The 18,768-nt window shown below is 34.4% G+C and overlaps 3 protein-coding genes across 11 annotated transcripts; 1 reads left to right on the top strand and 2 right to left on the bottom strand.

Annotated features, from left to right (window-relative positions):
- Positions 1 to 191: 191 nt before the first annotated feature.
- On the bottom strand, positions 192 to 9,866 carry Rbp1 (RNA-binding protein 1). Of its 5 annotated transcripts, XR_006261202.1 has the most exons (8): positions 8,498 to 8,670; positions 8,038 to 8,260; positions 7,755 to 7,847; positions 5,230 to 5,274; positions 4,873 to 4,920; positions 2,292 to 3,479; positions 1,282 to 1,368; positions 192 to 1,198 (listed from the first exon to the last, which is right to left on the bottom strand). XR_006261202.1 is itself a non-coding variant. In XM_043420769.1 (7 exons), exons 2-7 carry the CDS (start codon positions 8,244 to 8,246, stop codon positions 1,195 to 1,197), a joined length of 486 nt encoding a protein of 161 aa, XP_043276704.1. In that variant the 5' UTR covers positions 8,247 to 8,260; positions 9,705 to 9,866; the 3' UTR covers positions 192 to 1,194. The 5 variants fall into 5 exon arrangements, 4 of the variants coding, with proteins under 4 accessions (XP_043276704.1, XP_043276703.1, XP_043276705.1 ...); XM_043420769.1 differs by lacking the exons at positions 2,292 to 3,479; positions 8,498 to 8,670 and adding an exon at positions 9,705 to 9,866; XM_043420767.1 differs by lacking the exons at positions 192 to 1,198; positions 2,292 to 3,479 and having other exon boundaries at positions 1,278 to 1,368; positions 8,498 to 8,663.
- A 252-nt stretch (positions 9,867 to 10,118) lies between these two features.
- Positions 10,119 to 13,227, top strand: O-fut1 (O-fucosyltransferase 1). Its single transcript, XM_043420003.1, has 6 exons — positions 10,119 to 10,527; positions 10,752 to 10,867; positions 10,976 to 11,099; positions 11,333 to 11,697; positions 12,065 to 12,301; positions 12,654 to 13,227. Exons 1-6 carry the CDS (start codon positions 10,407 to 10,409, stop codon positions 12,855 to 12,857), a joined length of 1,167 nt encoding a protein of 388 aa, XP_043275938.1. The 5' UTR covers positions 10,119 to 10,406; the 3' UTR covers positions 12,858 to 13,227.
- Positions 13,228 to 13,314: 87 nt separating this feature from the next.
- On the bottom strand, positions 13,315 to 18,667 carry LOC122411281 (carnitine O-acetyltransferase-like). Of its 5 annotated transcripts, XM_043419995.1 has the most exons (13): positions 17,255 to 17,451; positions 16,949 to 17,151; positions 16,608 to 16,738; positions 16,363 to 16,498; positions 15,863 to 16,035; positions 15,572 to 15,725; positions 15,328 to 15,496; positions 14,970 to 15,157; positions 14,787 to 14,887; positions 14,501 to 14,620; positions 14,102 to 14,423; positions 13,807 to 13,944; positions 13,315 to 13,631 (listed from the first exon to the last, which is right to left on the bottom strand). In XM_043419995.1, the coding sequence occupies exons 2-13, from the start codon at positions 16,994 to 16,996 to the stop codon at positions 13,434 to 13,436; spliced, it is 1,878 nt and encodes a 625-aa protein (XP_043275930.1). In that variant the 5' UTR covers positions 16,997 to 17,151; positions 17,255 to 17,451; the 3' UTR covers positions 13,315 to 13,433. The 5 variants fall into 5 exon arrangements, with proteins under 5 accessions (XP_043275930.1, XP_043275931.1, XP_043275929.1 ...); XM_043419996.1 differs by lacking the exons at positions 16,949 to 17,151; positions 17,255 to 17,451 and adding an exon at positions 17,627 to 18,667; XM_043419994.1 differs by having other exon boundaries at positions 16,949 to 17,451.
- Between the last annotated feature and the right edge of the window lie 101 nt (positions 18,668 to 18,768).

Raw genomic sequence — 18,768 nt, 5'->3', positions numbered from 1 at the left:
TTTCGAAAATCTGCGTTTTCCTAACGTCTCCATAACTTGTGCTTTCGTGATGACTAAAAACATCCACGAGCTTAAAATTTTTCGGGTTTTTCTGAAGCTCTTTTCAGCGAACAGATTTTTACAGGATAAATAAATTGTTTGCTTTTTATCAATTTAATCCCTACGAGGTTTTGAATAATTTCACCAGAAAGTTCAAGGACATTTACACGTCACAGATTTTATTGTAATTCTTAAATTCGTAAGAGTACAAAATAATCAATACAGCGTAAAACAAAAATGTGATCTTGTTTTCATTATTGTTTTATTTATTGTTCATCATCATCCATTAATATTATTTATCTTTATTTTATCTTTATCAAAAACACTGACGTGCTTTTTTTCAGCATTTTTTCCCTTTTTTCGAGCAATTGTTTCGTCATTCACTGTTAATCGATCATTACAATGCAACGTTTTGGATGAATCTTCATTGTGTTATTCTCAAATATCATGTTTCAACGCTTTTTACCAGTGCTTGGACGTTTCTTTATCTCAATCTGTGGTGCTTAATAAATGTCGAGGGATTGTTTCACTCGTACAATATTTTGTTCTGTTCTTTTCTTTTGTTTGATGTTTGTCATAATTCTCCATTTTGTGTGTCACAAAATGACGGATTTACGAACAAAAAAATGAAGACGAAATAGAGAAGCCGGAAACGTTTGGGATCTCGTCACTTTTTTGTGGTAAACACTCAACACGAAGAGTCGTTCACTTCATTTTTTCTTGAATCACAAAAGCGTCCCACGAAAATTACGGGACATCTGCAGCGTCAACAATGTTTTTTTTGTTTGTTCTCCTTTTTTTTTTATCTTTCTCGACTCGAAGTATCTTTTCTTAGTAGTATCTCGCGGTGTAGGTGATGTGAATCTGAGGCAATGTGCGTTCGCTACGTATGTGAGACATTAAAACGCGGCGTGCATATGAGAAAAAAATAGTTTTTCAGCTGGCGCTCATATCCCTCAGCTTGTCCTTTAATTAAGCGTGTTCGTTTGGCTTTCTGCGCGCGTGTAGATGATTTATATACAAATAAAAATGGGTATTTCGTGTTGGTTCTGTTTTATATTCTTTCCTTTTCTTCGTCCCGGCACTTTCGAGTTCGTCGATTGGTTTTTCTCTCTCTTTATTTTCTGTTCGTTTATTCGTCACAATTTCAGCACCTTAGCTGCAAATTAAAATAAACAAATTATTCAAATTGTTTAGGAATTGAAAAGAGCTGAAATGAACCAATGCAAAATGCTCTCTTACCGTCTGTCGCGGGAATCGGAGCGGGAACGACGGTCACGGCTACGGCTACGAGTCAGCGATCTCCTGCGGGGAGTACGGGATCTCGATCTAAAAATTTCAGATACCAAAACTTATCGTTAATTGGTCAAACATCAAAATTTCTTTCGTTTTTTGATCTTCCTCAAAAAACAATTTTACTTTGATGAGTTGCAACACGAATTCCAAGGAGCAACAAGCACAATAATTTGAGTACTCCACTGATTTGGAAAATTCGTAATATTAGACTAATATTAGGGCGAAACAAATTTGATGACAACTGGTCAAAGTAAAACTGCGTTATAAGTAGTAAATAAACACAGATTTGAAAAATCGTCACGAGACCAAATGTGAATTCAATTATTAGGACACGAACTAGATCGTCATTGTTCTTTTTTTATCCTAAAGGGTTATTATGATAATAATAGAGAGAAGAAAAGCTAGTTAGACAAGAGACACAAGTATATGACGAATTATTTCGATAAATATTAACGACATCGTGAATATTATCACCACTAACGATGAAAAAAATAAAATTCTAGTAAATGACATTGAAGATAATGAATCAAAAGAACGAGAAATAAAGGAAAAACAATAACTCGAAAACTAATAAGCGAAGAGCAAATAATCGTAAAATAATAGAATCGAATATTAAATATGAAATCGGTTAAATTTGAATACAAAAATAATGTGCACCAGTTCTTTGGGCAGTGGCCAAGAAAATCGAATCTCACGATTATACATTGTTGATGAAAAAAATACACGAAGATCCCCAAAAAGAAGATAAAAAGTATGATTTTCGAGTACGAAATCGTAAAAAAAAAATCGGCCTCTCGCCCAAGAGAACGCGAAGCATCGGTTACAAAACTCATCGTAAAAGAACTCAAAGAAAAATAAGTCCATATCATAAATATAAACAAATCATAAACAAATAATAATGAATAAAAATAATAAAAGAAGATATAATAAAAAATCTTGGAAAATCGGTGAAATACCAGACAACTGTGAACATGTAGTGGTGGTTGGTGGTGGTGGTGGTGGTACTTGGTACTTGGGTGGTGGGATGGTTGTGTAGGTGGTGATCATTTTGCGCTTTGCTCGATCGAAGAGAAGATTGGACGAGAGGTTGACTCGCTTTTTTATTTGTTCATTTTGTTCGGCTAAGATTTTTTTAAGACGTGATGATCGACGATTTGGTAGTGGTAGTAGTAGTAGTAGTAGTACGCAGTTGTCGAGAACGTTGGGACTGACGGTTGTGATCGGAGAGACGTGATTGGCGAACGAAGAGCCGGACCGGACTCGTGAGACTCGCGTTGAGATATTTAATATTTTGCTTTGAGCAATGTTTTTTTTATTTTTTTCTATTTTTTTTTTTTTTTTTTTTTTTTTCGTTGCAGCGCAGTAGCAGTAGTAGTACTAGTAGTAGTAGTAGTAGAAGTAGTAGTAGTAGGTAGTAGTAGTAGTAGGTAGTAGTGGTGGTATGTGCGTAAAACGCGTAGACAAGTCTCGACACAAGGCGACATATTGTTTTTTTTTTGTTTGATTTTTTTTGTTTTTTTAACGGTGGGACGAAGAATTTCTGACTGACGACGAGTGGTGCAGCAGACAACGCACACACACACGACCACTGCTATAATGGGCTCGAACGACGACCGATGCGCATCCTAGGGCTCTCGACAACGTTGTGCCGAATCCGGAAGGTGTGATTAACGTTTGGTTTTTTGTTTGAATAACTTGATTTTTTTGATATCGAATGGGACTGTGACTGTGATTGCGAGACAGCAAGGAGACTGCCGATTTATTTACCGGGAGACTGATTGATCGATTTACTGATTGATTGATTGATTGATCGATTGATTGATTGATTTTTTGACGATCGGAGTGACGGACTGACGGAGTCCTGGCCGTTTCCCCCCTAACGGTTGGTGATCTCGAACTCGTGGTGACCGAAGGTGACGTGGTTGGGAGGTTAGTGGGCAGGCAGACAGGCAGGCAATTTTTTGTGACTCATTTTTCGATTGCTTCGACTCTGACTGAGACTCTGATTTAAATCTCATTGTTTTTTGTTTGCTTTGGTACTTTTTTTTTTGGCTTTTTTGGTTCACGGTGGCTGTAGTAGCAGTAGCAGTAGTGGTAGTAGTAGCGGGGAGACGAGCAGAGCTATGAGCTGACGATGGTAGAATCTGCAAACGTCAGTTTTACCAATATAATCAACAAACTTTACAACCATACTCCTTGCCACTAGTAAATTTTATAGTACTCGTTATTCATTATGTTTCTGTTGTCGTATTAAAAAGATATACCATTTAAAATTTAAGCTGCTATGTTTCTTTCTTTTTATAATCAATTCAATTTATGTTTTCTTTTTTTTTTCGTTACATTATCTTTATTCGTGTTAGCTCTTTTCACAAGCTTTTGCAAGTCAAGAATTTTTCTTCCTAGACTGCCCACTCTCTAATCCATTATTTCAATGAAACCGTCGTCATCGAACTCGAGTTTCAAACCCACCGACTCTCTTTCCCACCTTTGGGGAGCGCGAACCGTTTTCGAGGCACTTCTTGCTCGAGAAACTTTTCCTCAAAATGATTTTCAAACAACTTTCGAATGCTCTATTTTTATATTTCAGCCAATTTTAATATCTATTATGAGAGAAAAAAAACGACGTTCACGTCACTCGAAACCGACCATTCGTACTCCCACAGAGTTTCCTCAAATTCTCGTATATTTCCTTACCACAAGGAACATGAACCACGTTTCTTTGGTAAATGACGAAACAAAATCATGACCGAATATCAAATGAACTAGAAATTATATGAATCTATACGCGCAAAATATGACTTGTATATCGATGAGTTTGTGAATAATTACGATGGATTGGAGAAAAATAAACAAAAAACTGCCAGGTGCCCACGAAAACGTACTGAATGGCTATTGCAATCGAATCCACGATACAATTTGACCCACGCAATAGTTAATTCATTTGTACATTTCTACCGCATACCGATGTTATAACTCTGATATCGATACACTTGAAACAACGAGAAGCAACATTTTTTCGATGACTGTGATGACCGTCACTCGAACATTATCTTTTTGATGACTAGAAAAATGTTCAATATCTCGACAAAACAACGAATAATTTATGACTTGCTAATACTAATATTAAAATATATAATTTTTGTATGATTATATATTTACTTTTATGACTACACTACGACGTGAAAGTTCATAAACGCGTGAAGTACTTGGCGTGCTAATCCATTGGAAAAAAAAATATAGACACACACACACACACACACACACGCACACCCGTGATATATATTTTTTTTTATAATTTTTATTTCTGTTTATATTTTGCTCATACCAACAACAATAAACAAGCGGTATTTGATCAAAATACGTACTGTTTTATCAGACGAAAAGTCACGCTCGTCGCAAGGCTCTGAAAAACTCTACGAATCTATCGAGAAACAAATTCGTACGCTTGTGCCGGAAACGTAAACGTAAAAAAAAAAGTAAAAAAAAAAAAAAAAAACAAACGAAAAACAAAAAATTAGGAAAAACGTGTGAAATTACCTGGAATAACGGGCAACCGGTGATCGCTTCGGGCTCTTCGACAGGGACCTAAAAAAAATGAAGAAAAAATTGTTGTATGTCTATCCGGGTGATACGCGCGTAGCTGTATCGTCGCGCAATCTACTCCATTAGTTTGAGTACTTTTTTCATTTTTTTTCTTCCCCCCCCCCCTCTCTCCCGTTCTCGCTCTTTTGCTTTTCTGTCAGTCATTCTCTTTGCGTTATCTCGTTGTTTTCTCTATAATTAATGTCATTCACATTCCTCCCTAACAAACTCTGACGTTAACTGAATTGAATTGAAAAAAAAAAATGAAAAAATCATTGAGAATAAGGCTCTTGGGGGAATGAAACCTCTTACCTTGGGTAACGACCCAAATTCCTACGTGGACTCCGAGATCGGGACCTACAAATTTGCGAAAAATAACATTCCTACTTTCGTGTATTGTTTAGATTTTACTTTTTTTCTTCCAAGCCCTGTTTTTTTCTGTAATCATGATTTTATCATTGAAAATTACAATTTTTTTCAAACGTTGTAAAAATAAAGCCTGTGACCAGAAAACTTTAGCGGTTCACGTTAATTCGCTACGAAAATTCCACTCTCTGCGAATGAATCTAAATAAACGCAAATTCGAGTTTCTTCATGTTTTATGAGACATTCTTAGTGTTTTTTTTTTTTTTTTCTTCAAAATAGCTTGTCCATGGTAAAACCCAAATTTTACGTCTCTAAGAATCTGAATACTTTTGAAGTTAGTCGTAATTGTTCAATAATAAAAATAACAATATTCTCTGAAGCTTTGCCTGATAGAAAGTTTTTTTTATAATGTAGAAGAGGAATCCATATTTTCGAGCTCTATACAATACTGTTACGTCATTGACCTACTTCAACCGCTAAAGCCTCCTTAACCAATAATCAATTTATCATTGAGAATGCGGTTGGACCTATTTTCGAAAAGATATAAATTCAATAACGATTTCCAATGTTATTACAATTTCTGTGTCACGATTGTTCGCTATCCGTGGTAACTGAACAACGAGCAGTTCAATTGACATTAATTTTTGCACGTACTAAAATATAATCTAGTGGGAAAAAGAGCAGAAACAAAACTGCCAAAAAGTCTACAGTTAATTAAAATCCAAAGACTTTTTAATGCGAAAAAGTACTGCCCTCGAAATTTCAACGAAACTAAATGCTCGGAAACTGTCCACTAGCAATGGAAGGTAAACTGGTTATCGTTCGAGTTATCAAACTCTTCAAATATCATGCACCTTTGTGGAGACCAAAATCGACTGTAATCTTTACGTTACCAAAGTATACTTGTGATCCTCAAGTCAAGTGTTTAAAACACCATGCACTCTCGTCTATGTAAAATTGTACCTCCGATGCCTCCTTAATCGCAGTCGATGATATTTTTCGTCGTAAACTTTTGGAATCGATGGCAAAAAGGCGAGTATTCACGGTAAGTATATACAACAGGTTTTTAATCTCACAGACGATATCAAGAATTTTCGAGCTGTCACTACATGTCTCGCAATCATGAAAGAAATACGAGCAAATGCTCAAATTTTCTAAAATTAGATAAAAAGTTAATGGTACAAAATAGATTCCAATGTGTGAGAAACATTATAAGAAATGCTTTAAAAGAGTATTGCTTTGGGAAAATGCGATATACTTTTCGTGAATATCTTCTTTCGTTCCCGTACATCAGGCGTTTACGTTTATTCATCTATGGAATTTGAGTCTTGTTTGTTCTCGCACATGCAGCAGCTCGTTAATGATCATAATGAGAAGATTCGCGTAAAAAACAACGCTTTGCGGCTATTTCCACAAGCTAATCTTTAACATGCTTTCACAATTTACACGGGAATAAAGGAAAGTCGTTGAAAACAAACTATGTATGTTAAACAACGTGCCGGAGTAAAGCGGTCAATAATAACGTAAATTTAACTTCGAGTCTGAATTTCAAATTCAAAACCGTTGTGTGGACAAACTCAGTTGATCGACGAATAAATGAAGTTCACGACTTGTGTAAGATTGTTAAGAGTTCAAAAGTACAACGAGAAAATAGTTAAGAGCACAAAATATTCAATGTGGAGACGGATTTAATTAAATTTTTTATCGTTAGCACCAACTTGAAAAAGTTATAAAATTAATGATTTTTTTGTAGGAAATTTTGAGCGCAGAAAGTATTTTATTGATGTGCAACAGTCAATCGGTGAATGAGCAAGAAGTTTGTACTCATCAATTTTCATTGTTTAGTCAGATAAAAAATGAAATTTTCTAGACTCAAATTTAGTGATGAATTCAAATACTACTGACCATTCAACCAAGGACACCTTGCTTCGTAGTTTAAGTAATTAACTCAACGCTACTACATTGATTAACGAACTTTCTCTCGATTTTTGCCAAAAGTGAAACGTTAACATCGGAAAACTATAAACTTGGAGAATTGTTCAGCATTTTAGAAGATTTTATATTACTTTCATTTAGCTTCAATGGCATTAATTCGTTAAATGAAATAGAGCTTCTCACCGCCAAATATCTCAATTGACCAAATTCATATCCATTAACGAATAAAAAAAAAAATGAAAACAAGCATGGCTTACACTGATCTATCGTGAAAAATATCACTAAATATCTCGATATCGGAGTACAATTCTTGTGCTCTGAATAACTGCAGTGTTAATGATAAGAAACACACTAATGTGCACATCGCTGTGGACAATCTTTACTCATTAACCGTATTCATTTATACCTACTTGACGAGCAATTCTCATCTGCCATTGTCCCCTGCAAATCTAACGTATTTTCTCAAATCCAATGGATTTTTCATTTTCCATTCATTTTTGTTATTCCTTGCTTTGTGGGATTTTTGCAAAACTTACCTAGAGTATCTTGGGCCAGGTCTGCGTCCTCCTCCTCCACGACGACTTCTGCCTGAGGACATCTCTACTCGTACTCTGGTACCACAGCAACGACTTTGAGATTAAAAAAAAAAGTATTAATTAAGCTACAATAATTTTTCATGGTGCTAAAAATGTTGAGCCACACAGTCTCTTAATGAAAACTCACTGAAGACAAAAAAAATGTGGATTTATAAGCTGCAATCGGACTTGTGCAAGTTCAACTCGAATTTAAATAGTTGTTCAAATTTTTTAATAGACTTACGTTCCGTCCAAACCCCTGACTGCATCTTCTGCGTCACGAGGATCTTCAAATTCAACGAATGCAAAACCAGGTGGGTTTCTAGCAACCCAGACGTTCCTTAGGGGGCCATATTTGCTGAAAGCACTTTCAATCTCATGCTTGCTCGCGCTGCTGCCAAGGTTTCCTACCCAAACTTTGCAGGAGAGATCCCATTCACGATAACGGGACATTTTGTGCTTTGCAACTGTGTAAAAGAGGATAATTATTTTCCAACCTGCTGTCTAATTATTGTCAGCAAAGAAGCATTTTGAATACCAAAATATATTTCTCTCTGTTTGTCTATTGAAATTATAAAAACTATTTCCAATTAATAGCACAAGTTACACGCTAAAAAATCAAAATTTCATTCTAATTTCATTTAATAATTTTGAAATATTAAGAAAATATAAAGGCTGTTTGAAATGAGAAAAAAAAACTCGACCCATCGATAAAACATTGAAAACTGGAACCATAAAAGTCTCCGGTGCACTTTTCTTTGTTGAACTGTTTGCTGAACTGATAAACAAAATTATTTTTTTATCATACGAATATCAAACAAATTTCATAGACGGATTTGATTGAAAATAATTATAGTGAAATCAATAATTCATTCAACTGGAATTATTAAACAAATGCTTGATTATTTCGAAACACTATTGTGAAGACTTCAAAATCAATAATGTTACATATAAGCAACCTACAAGTTTTCGGGTGAATTTAATACCAACATTTACAAGATTAATTTTTACTGAGAGATTTCGAGAATTTGGTTGGGAGAAAAATGGATTTATCGAGAAAAGATGGATTATCTTCATAAGAATAAATCAATGATGTCTGAAACCTTTCATGAGAGTAACTAGAAACAAAAATGGCGTCGTCGTATATAGATGTACACCTGTGCACGTATACCAAATGTGCAAATATACCAAATATACGACGAATAACAAATGAATTAGCTTAAGAATTTCTACTTCGGATTTGTGTTTCGTTCGTTTTCACTGATTAATCGTCGAAAAGTCAAAATTCACATTTTACGACTGCATAGTATCGGAAGATAATGTAATTGAATTTTGCTGTTTAATGCACATTGCCTTTATTTTGTAACGCCTCGTGAATTGCGCGTCGGTGAGTTTAGAACAAAAAAAAAGCCAGAAAAGATGTTTATGAAATACAAGTCAAGTGTTGGACCTATAAACAACAAACGAAATTGACAATTCATTTTAATTTCAATGACCCAGCATTCTCAAGCAGAAAATTCATGAAATAAAAATCATCATGCCCGCTGTGATAGTGACGAGCTTGGTTTCTGCCATTTTGCGGCAAAGCGCCAGCTCGTTAAGTCGTTAGAGCAAGAGAAAAATGTAGATTTAGGTTTGGTGTAACCTAAAGATGAAATGAATCACAACGCGCGAGGAGGTGGCGAAAAATTAAAAAATTCTCATGTCAAAGAATGAAAATAACATTCTATCTACTAAATTGACGAAATATGAAGCCCGCGAAAATGTGGGAACTTAGTCAAGGCTGAAACCCACGCCACACACAAAAATCAATCAAAACTACACCAAATATTTCGTCGACTTCCACAAATTGTTCACTGAAAATCGTCAACATCACTAGAATTAGACTCAATTACAACAATACCTACATACCTAGTGATTGAGATGAGGTATAGAGAAACTAAACCTTTGGGCTATACGGCAAACACACGTCCCTGTTCCAAGCACTGCACAAGTAGAGATGCAATACACAATTGTACAAGATGGCCGCAGTTACGCTACCTCCGGAGCTGCCGAGCTCACTTTTCCCCACAAAATCTAGATGAAGGAAAGATTAAAACTTGCTGCGCATGCGCTGCGACTCACGCGTATTTTTTACATTTTTTACCCCTCGCGCTCTTTCGATCAAAACGGAAGTTAAGACTTTTGCCATCTGGTGGAAGTTCCATTTATCTTTTGAACTGGCGTTTTCATGCAGCTAATTTCAGAATCCTGCTATGAAATCCATGAAACTCACAGAAAATCGCAAATTTATCTACAAATTTTCGAGATCGTTGAAGCCTCAGGACTTTAGACTCGTATTAGTAGTTTCTTGGTTCATCATTTTATTATTCAGTCCAAACCTTGAATTGTATAAATCGTTCAGCATTGGAAAACGATTAAAATATTTTGCGTCTCTTTGCGAATATTATTTCCAAAACCGGAAGTATTGACGAATGAAAACTTATGTCGTTAACCAATGGAGCCAATGAAAAAAAAGATAGTCGACCTACTGTCGTCGTAGCCATAGCAACGGACGATTGTTTTTCATTTTTTTTACCGAGCTGTCAAATAACTAAATTTCATGAATAAAATATGAGTTCTATATTATTTATAATATTATTCATATGTTTTACGTTCATAAGAATTGAACGTGGATACTGTGATAATATCGACATTGATAACAATGGATATATAGTCTATTGTCCGTGTATGGGTGAGTTTAAATGTCATGGAGAGAAAAACCATTCACTAGTTTTACAGATTTTACAAGAACTCGTACCTTTAAAAAAAAAAAAACTAAAAAAAAATTAAGAATTCCGTTATTATTGCTACGAACTTTTGCGAAAAAAGTACACAAACACTTAGGTTAAATTTTAGAATAGTTTTGCTGATTTTTTTTTGTGACTATTATACAAATATCCTTATTTCCAAAAATAGGACGATTTGGAAATCAAGCTGATCATTTTCTTGGTGCACTAGGATTTTCCAAAGCTCTGAACCGTACCCTTGTTCTACCAGCATGGGTTGAATACCAAACAGGAGCTGTGCGCTCGGTATGAATCATTTACGTTTGATCGTTCTAAGCCATATTGTTTGATGCTCATCATTTTTGTATGGACAGAAATTTTTTTTTATCATAAACAAATATTTATCACTCGTAGACGCAGATTCCTTTCGATGTTTATTTCAACGTAACGCAGCTGGAAAATTGTCATAAAGTTATGTTGATGGAAACTTTTATGAAAGAAATTGCTCCTCTAGAATGGCCAGAATCCAAGAGAATAGGTGAGTAATCAAGGAAGAGCAATAGGTAGGGTACAAGTACATTGACATATGTCCAAATATCATGGGAACAAGACATCCAGTTGATTATTGGATATTTGCACAACTTTCCCATATTTCCATTAATTATTCCGAAATTGGCTATTTTTCTGGAGAAACAGTACTATTGAACTTTTTTTAAAAAAAATTGTGTTTGTTGGATTACATTATACCAAAAAATTCACTGAAATATTCAGCATTCTGTTATGCGGCACGTGGGAATACGGGATCGTGCAATGCGAAAGAGGGAAATCCATTTGGACCATTTTGGGACACGTACGGAGTGGATTTTGTTGGTTCTGAATTTTATGGACCGCTCCATTATGATGTATACCACACCAACATAGCTCAACAATGGCAAACGAAATATCCTTCATCTTCGTGGCCGGTGCTAGCATTCACAGGAGCACCAGCGAGTTTTCCTGTTCAGGCAGAAAATCGTAATCTCGCTAAATGTCTGAACTGGAACGACAATATGCTGAATAGAGCTAAAAAGTTTATCAAGGAAACGTTGCCACGTGGTGGATTTGTAGGAATCCATTTACGTAATGGAATTGATTGGGTGAGTCAACTTATCAAATCATTAAATTCTAGTTTGAAATTCATCACAAATCGCGTTAGAACAAGAAATTATCGAAAAAATCCTACTCATGTTTGTACTTTGCATTTTCCATGATAAAAAAATATTAAATTATACGATGAAATTGTATTTTTCAGAATTTTTGCATCTAGTTGAATGAAAAAAAAAAAAAAAAAATGACTAAGCAGAGAGAACTGAGAAAACAGCATTGAAATTTAATGTTCCAACGTGTAAAACTCCAGTTTTAAAATCTTATCAATTCCTGGAGCTTGAAATCAAATCTTTAAGTAGAATTAAAGCTTGCTTACTTTTTGTATTAACGAAATTCATACGTTTTTGTTTTTTCTAGGTGAGAGCCTGCGAATTTATATCCAGCACTCCAAATTTATTCGCTGCTCCTCAATGCTTGGGATATCGCAATGAACGGGGCAAAGCCACTCACTCAATGTGCCTGCCTAATCTCAATGTCATCCTTCGACATCTCAAGCGTGTTATAAGAAATGGCAAGGATATCAAATCGGTTTTCGTAGCCTCGGATAATAATTACATGATACCTGAATTAACAAAAGCTCTTGAAAGAATGGAGGTAAGTGTGATTTGATAACGAAGTGGAATACAAATGACCCGGAGACTTTTAGCTTTGATAGATGGAAAATCAACACTAAAAATTCATTCAGTTTAAATATAACTTCAAAGCTTACGAAGTAGAAATAATTTTAAAAAATCCATTGAACTGCTTCCTTATTTCTACAATATTCAAACAACCAGAAATATTGGACTGTTTCGATACACGTTCTCACAAACATTCGAATTAAAATTTGATTCTTCATTTCACAACAATCGAAAAAATCGAACGAAATTGACAACGGAGATTTTGGTGTGTTCCAAAAAAGATTGTCGAAGGAAAACTTTAACATGAGATTTGTATTCATTTTCAGATTCAGGTATTTCGACAACCTGAACCAGTTTCCTCGCATTTGGATTTAGCGATTCTCGGGCGCGCCAATTATTTCATTGGAAATTGCATATCGTCCTTTTCTGCGTTTGTTGCTCGCGAACGCGAGGTGAGAGGATATCCCACGTATTTCTGGGGGTTCCCACCGGACAGACCGTACCCTTCGTCAAATCACGATGAACTCTGAAAATTTTCTCCATCATCTTTTGACATATTTCTTCTCCGAGATGGTTTGATTTTCTTTCCTATTTATACAGCTTTTTTTATGAAAAAAAGATCTTTACGGGTGACCACTTTACACATACGAGTTACCTGATTTTTTGACAACTTGACTGCATTAATTCCCGCAAGAAAATGAATCAAGAATACCATCAGTGATATACCAAGATTCGAAATCGTTATTTCGAGCCACCTCCAGAGTATTGAAATAATATTTTTTATATACTCCATTTTTTATACGATTCTAAACATATAGCTTGTCTACTCACTACTTCACTTCAAAGTAATATCTATACTTCCAAGTCCAAGAAATCAAATAAAAAATTGTGATAATTGAACTTTTTCATATTCATTCAAGTCTCTTGATTACCTATGAACCCTCTCACAAAACACGAAATGGTAAAACGAAACCCAAACAACAGAAATCTCTTAAAAAATAAATTTTCATTTATTGAAGTCAATTAAGTATTAAAATTTATGTTGATTTCATACAAAACGTGTCTGTAATCTCTTGATGTATAATGCGTTCAACGCAAGCTCTAATCTAACTTTCAGCAACTTTTTTCATGTCGTTCAAAGCCTCTTGCAAAGCGTTAGCGAATTTTTTCGTATCCGTTTCTTTAGAACTTTTATAAGAGGAACATGCGAACAATATATCGTCAGGTCTTGGATTATAACAGCAGCCATAGCCGTTCGGAACTACTGGCCCGTAACACATGAACGATGCCGTTTTGTACGGCACCTAAAATTACCATTAATTAATGTCAGCAGGATAGAATATGAAATAATATCGGAAAAACAAAAACTTAGTGTGAATGAAAAGTTCATAAGAATTTTAATTCCCATATAATCTTAACATTTTATGAGAAAATTGGACAGTTCATTTAATATAATTGGTCATTTTATTGGAAACTTACTTGACTGGACGTAAGAGTGAAATGAGTACTTCGAGTAAATCCAACGTCTGCGTAAAGTTCTGGCAAATCAATGTTTTCCGATTTAGCAATCATTTTCAAGCCGAACAAGTGACGATCAACACCTTGCCCTATGGCGGCCTGGAGAAAAATTTGTTTTTATTAGTAATGGGAAAAATTGGGGTAACACATAATGAAGGTTGAAAATCGATTGACAGTAGGTTTTTTTCTAAAATACGCTCAAAAAATTGTCTCGACCACAAACTTGGAAACCTGAGCAATGAAATTTTAAACGCACCTCACTAGCTATTCGCTTGTGAGTGTTGATGGCTCGCACCATGGCATCTTTTTTTTCATTCTGTGTTGAATTCCGATTGGCCATAATCTTAGCAAAATTTACAGTATCGACACTGGTCGATCTAATGCATTCGGTTCGCGTATTTCTGAATCGTCGAAGCCCCGCCGATTCGTAATGTGCTGGAGGAATGCCCTGAACTTTATAAAAAGCCACTTGCATCGCCACTTGGATAAAACTGTCCGGACTTTGTTTCGCTTGTTTTATTCCCGATCCTCCAAATTCATCAAACACGAAACATTCCATATCTATGTCCATTGAGATTCTAGAAAATAACATTTCTTTTCAAACGAATATTCAAAATTTTTATTTAACAATTTCATCATTAGAAATATTACTAACTTATCCACTACTTCTGAGGCACTCTTGATCCCTTTTTCTAAAGTTTCGTCAAGATCGAATTTCAAATGCTTGGCTTTTGGAAAATCAGCCAAGTTTTCAATTTTCCCACTATTTTTCTCACTGTAAATAAACATATTACGCATTATTTTTTTGGGCATGGATTCTATAAAATTTTTTGCAATTAAAATACCAGAAAAAAGTATTAAAGAGACAACAAATTAGAAAACTAGCAATTGAAAATTTTCAATGACGGTTGAGACTAACGTCATAATTTTAAATAACTCACATTCGGATCAAAACGTGATCATGGAGAACAGCGACAGGCACTCCTTCGCAGGGACTATGTTCATATTCCATGCCCATGAAACCATCCGGAGAGATAATATACTTGGAGCAAACACATTCATAATTGGCGTAAGTTGGACTATTACATTCCTTCTTACAGTAACAAATTGTAAGGTTGAGGTACCTGCACAGTTTTGTCATGCCATCGATTTCCAGAATTAGTTACACTGCTATAACCCGTCATACATTGTACAGCTCGAACAGATGCTATATTTTTATTTGAAAATGATACTTTTGGGAGATTTTTATCAAGGCAGAGAATAAACAATGCACCCTCAATGTCTGCCAAAATTTCTGCATTGTTTCCAATTTCTGGAAAAATAAATTATTTTCTCACAATAAAAAAATTAGAACTCAAAGTTGTGTTGTGAATGAATTTTTGCAAACGTTGCAATAATTTCAGTTGAATATAAAAAATCAGTAATATTTTCATTTGGAGAAACACTAATTGCATTCTTTCATTTTTCTATCAATGAAACAACCTTTGAGCCGATGATAATCTTCAGCCCATTGATCTCTTTGATTTCCTGTCAAAATTCCAACTGGTTGTCCTGCGGTTTGGGAACGTTCAGCCACATTTTTTATAGCTGCTTTAAGTTGACCGTCGGTTAACATATTTTTGTTTTCATCACAGATATCCAACTTGAAAAACTTTAAAAAGAATTTGTTTTCAGCAAAATTCATTAGAATTCATAAAGAATTGATTTTTCTTCCTGTATCGCTCACATGATTATTGCTCATGATAATTATGTGTTTCGAATCATCCGTGTGAATCAATTTGTCATTTATCCTTCCAGGTTGTCTGTGAGTTCCAAGAATCATGGCGTAAGGTTGCATGTCCAATGGATCATTGCGGACCATGTCTTGTTTCAAATTTCCACTGATGATAAAGAATTGAAAGAAAAAACATATTGAATGCTTCAGAAATTAACAAGATTACTTAATCATAAAGTAGAATCATAGATGATTTGCTGATTTATTAATTTAATACAGACTACAAATTATAAGGAAACAGACCTCTTTACCATAGCGTCATAGTCCCATAACGCTTCCACAAGTTTTGCTCCGAATGTGTAAAAATCATCTGGAGTTTGAAAATGTTGCTCAGGCCCAACTGTACCAGGGCTTGATGCAACGATTACTGGATCTCTGTAGCCCAGATAAGCAGCGTGCAAGAACCATTCATTCATCTAAATAATCGTATCACTGCATTTTTATATAATGAGAAATTCAATGGAAAAAAAGTGAGAAGGATCACAACACTAACGTTTTTATAGTCTCAGGGATTCACTGAAGCAAAATATTATTTAAGGGAAAAATTACAAACTATGCGCTTCAAGATTTTATGTGTACTAAACATTATTGTAAATTTCAATAAATTATTTTACTAATCAATACGCTTCAAAACCAAAATTCTTGTCATATCAGAATATTCCAATCTCAATGCATAACGTTTTGGTAATGTGCATATCGTTTCTGATTACCCCTTTATTTTTCAAGTTTGAACATAGCCTTACCCAACTATCGGTATTTTCATATCTTTTTAACAACTGTTGATGCAATTTTTGTCCAATCCCATTTTCTCCAACAAATTCAGTGACTAACTTTTCACTCCTGGAATATTCATGCTCGTTCAGCAAAGGTTTAATTGATCTGTAATTTATTAAATCACAAAAACAATTATGAAACAAAGATTCACAATCAGATACATCAAAAAAATGGTTTTAATTTGCTGTCATTTTCTCAAACAAAAATTTGCCACCTTAAATAACGTTCTGCTGTATTTTTAAGATCTGGTACAGGGTGTTTTGGCAATTCCTGCTTATTAAGATTCAACGAAGTTAAGCTGTAAACTCCTGGTGATGTAGATTTGCTACGGCTCACATTCAAAACCTGTTTGGAAAAGTAAACCGATCAAGTGCGATGAACTTCATTGTTGGAATCAAAATTATCAGACTTTATAAAATTTAAATAGTTATTTCTTCAATAATTTCTTCGGTAAAAACAATTGAATGACACAGAAATTACAATTGACTATTAATTGTTATTTGTTGTAATTCATGTTTTATCTTTTCGTATTCGACTTCTACGTAATAAACTTACCCGAGATGTGTTCACTAAATATTTGACAATATTCTTATAACGATTCATGATTGATTTGACCTTTTTGCATAGAGATCAAACGCGATTTAAATGAATCGTTCAAAAACAATGTACGGAAATTTTCTCTCGAACTCACTAGCGGCCGTTTACAAAAAAATGCGATGAAAAATTTTTATTTTAACAATGTACTAATGTCAATTATTCTGGAAATGTCAATTAACTTATTATGAAACGGTGGATTTTAATCTAATCTCATTACACTGATAAAATTATGAATACTTTCTATTATGTAAAAAGAACACGAACTTCATTATTTCCAGTTATTATATTCCTTCCGATAGAAAAAGAATTCGTTTGTTTCGATTTTTATTGATTTGATGTTCGAATTTCAATAATAATAGAATCCTGTCAGAGAAAACTTTCACGCAGTCAGTTTTCGCTGTTCTGCGCTATTATCGAAGCAGCTGGTGTTTAATAAAGCAGACAATAGAGAATTGAATGAATCTACATTCTTTTTTTAATCTGGCTTTATCAGTTAATATTCAAAAGATGTCGCTAGAGTGTAATTATCAGAAAGAAAAAATTAATTGTGAAGGGAGAATGGACTTTCACGAAAGCGAATGTGTATCAATCCTTGTTCATTGGTATTTGATCAATACAAAAAATGAGAGTACTTACCATTCGAAGTTCTTCCACAGGGAGTGCAACGATAGCTAATTCTTTTCGAAAAATCGAACAATTGTCACTCTTTGCTCCGTATGACCAAACTTAGTTCAATTCATAATAGTTGGACAATGTTAATTCTCCAAAATCTCTTCTAGGTTAAAGACGTGAAAGAATCAACGAAAATTTCTAGATTTCGAAAAAATATTTTCAACTACTACAAATGCTACGTTTACGAATAATGTGCCTAGTGTTGCTTCGTCCAAGTCGAAAGAAACTGGTGCTTTATTTTATGTATTTTTTTTTTCATTATAAATGAAAATCGGCATTTCGTCGTATTCGTAATTGACAAATTTCAGGATGATGTTCATTTCCACTGATACTTTATTCACCTTCAATCGTTATTAACCCACTATTCGTATGTACAAGTAAATTGTTGGTGATGACAAACGATTCTCAAGTATTAACCTTATAAACCATGAATGATCAAAAGTTAAAAGAAAACAAGAAAAAACGTCAAAATCGATGTCTCCATTGGAGTTTCGACCGAACGGAAACACCCGTGCAAGTATAAAAACGACGAGAAACGAAAAAAAAACGAATATTAGCAATATATAAGTAGAAAAATGGAAAAATTCGTTTTCCTTCAGACTTCAACACTAAAATATATTTTAATCAGTTCAGGAAACACAAAGATATCGAATTTCTTGACAAAATAAAAAAATCAATGTTCGCGGAATTTCTAACGACGAAGGTTTTTCTTTTCTTTTTTTTTTTACTTTAGTTTTGTTTTCTTAAAATCCATTGTTCTTGGTTGTTATATCGAAGAGCGAGCTTTCAATCGCCGGATTGAGAGAAAAAAAAAGGAACATACGATACATTCCGAACAACAATGTTCACAAACACCAAAATTGTAAATAATAATGAAATTTGTAACGAGAGTTCTCAGTCACAAGAAATGACGAACATTTTTTGTTTATTTTTCTCATTTCTTTTGCTATTACGTACGATATAAAAGTGACTCACGACACTTGAGGTTGTGTAAAAGCGAATGTTGAGTCTACTGTTTGCAAGAAAATTCAACGGAGAAAAAAAAAGAATAAACAAGAAATGCAACTGTTTGATGATAAAAATGAAATTAGCAAGTTGCCAATCCC

This window comes from Venturia canescens, chromosome 5 (assembly GCF_019457755.1).
Source record: "Venturia canescens isolate UGA chromosome 5, ASM1945775v1, whole genome shotgun sequence".
Lineage (NCBI taxonomy): Eukaryota > Metazoa > Arthropoda > Insecta > Hymenoptera > Ichneumonidae > Venturia > Venturia canescens.
The sequence above is the reverse complement of the archived record's forward strand: the minus strand, read 5'-3'. Positions and strand labels throughout refer to the sequence as shown.

What these genes read in the sequence shown, in the direction of transcription:
- O-fut1 (XM_043420003.1), top strand. Translation starts at nt 10,407, where the DNA reads ATGAGTTCTATATTATTTATAATATTATTCATATGTTTTACGTTCATA. An exon ending in TACGTAATGGAATTGATTGG is followed by an intron (nt 11,698 to 12,064) that starts GTGAGTCAACTT and finishes TGTTTTTTCTAG; the next exon opens with GTGAGAGCCTGCGAATTTAT. An exon ending in AAGCTCTTGAAAGAATGGAG is followed by an intron (nt 12,302 to 12,653) that starts GTAAGTGTGATT and finishes ATTCATTTTCAG; the next exon opens with ATTCAGGTATTTCGACAACC.
- Rbp1 (XM_043420767.1), bottom strand. Translation starts at nt 8,528, where the DNA reads ATGGTTCCAGTTTTCAATGTTTTATCGATGG. An exon ending in AATTTGGGTCGTTACCCAAG is followed by an intron (nt 4,921 to 5,229) that starts GTAAGAGGTTTC and finishes CATTTTTTTTAG; the next exon opens with GTCCCTGTCGAAGAGCCCGA. An exon ending in CCGGTTGCCCGTTATTCCAG is followed by an intron (nt 1,369 to 4,872) that starts GTAATTTCACAC and finishes TGAAATTTTTAG; the next exon opens with ATCGAGATCCCGTACTCCCC.
- LOC122411281 (XM_043419994.1), bottom strand. Translation starts at nt 16,996, where the DNA reads ATGAATCGTTATAAGAATATTGTCAAATATTTAGTGAACACATCTCGG. An exon ending in TTATCATGAGCAATAATCAT is followed by an intron (nt 15,497 to 15,571) that starts GTGAGCGATACA and finishes TTCTTTTTAAAG; the next exon opens with TTTTTCAAGTTGGATATCTG. An exon ending in ACAAGCGAATAGCTAGTGAG is followed by an intron (nt 13,945 to 14,101) that starts GTGCGTTTAAAA and finishes ATTTTTCTCCAG; the next exon opens with GCCGCCATAGGGCAAGGTGT.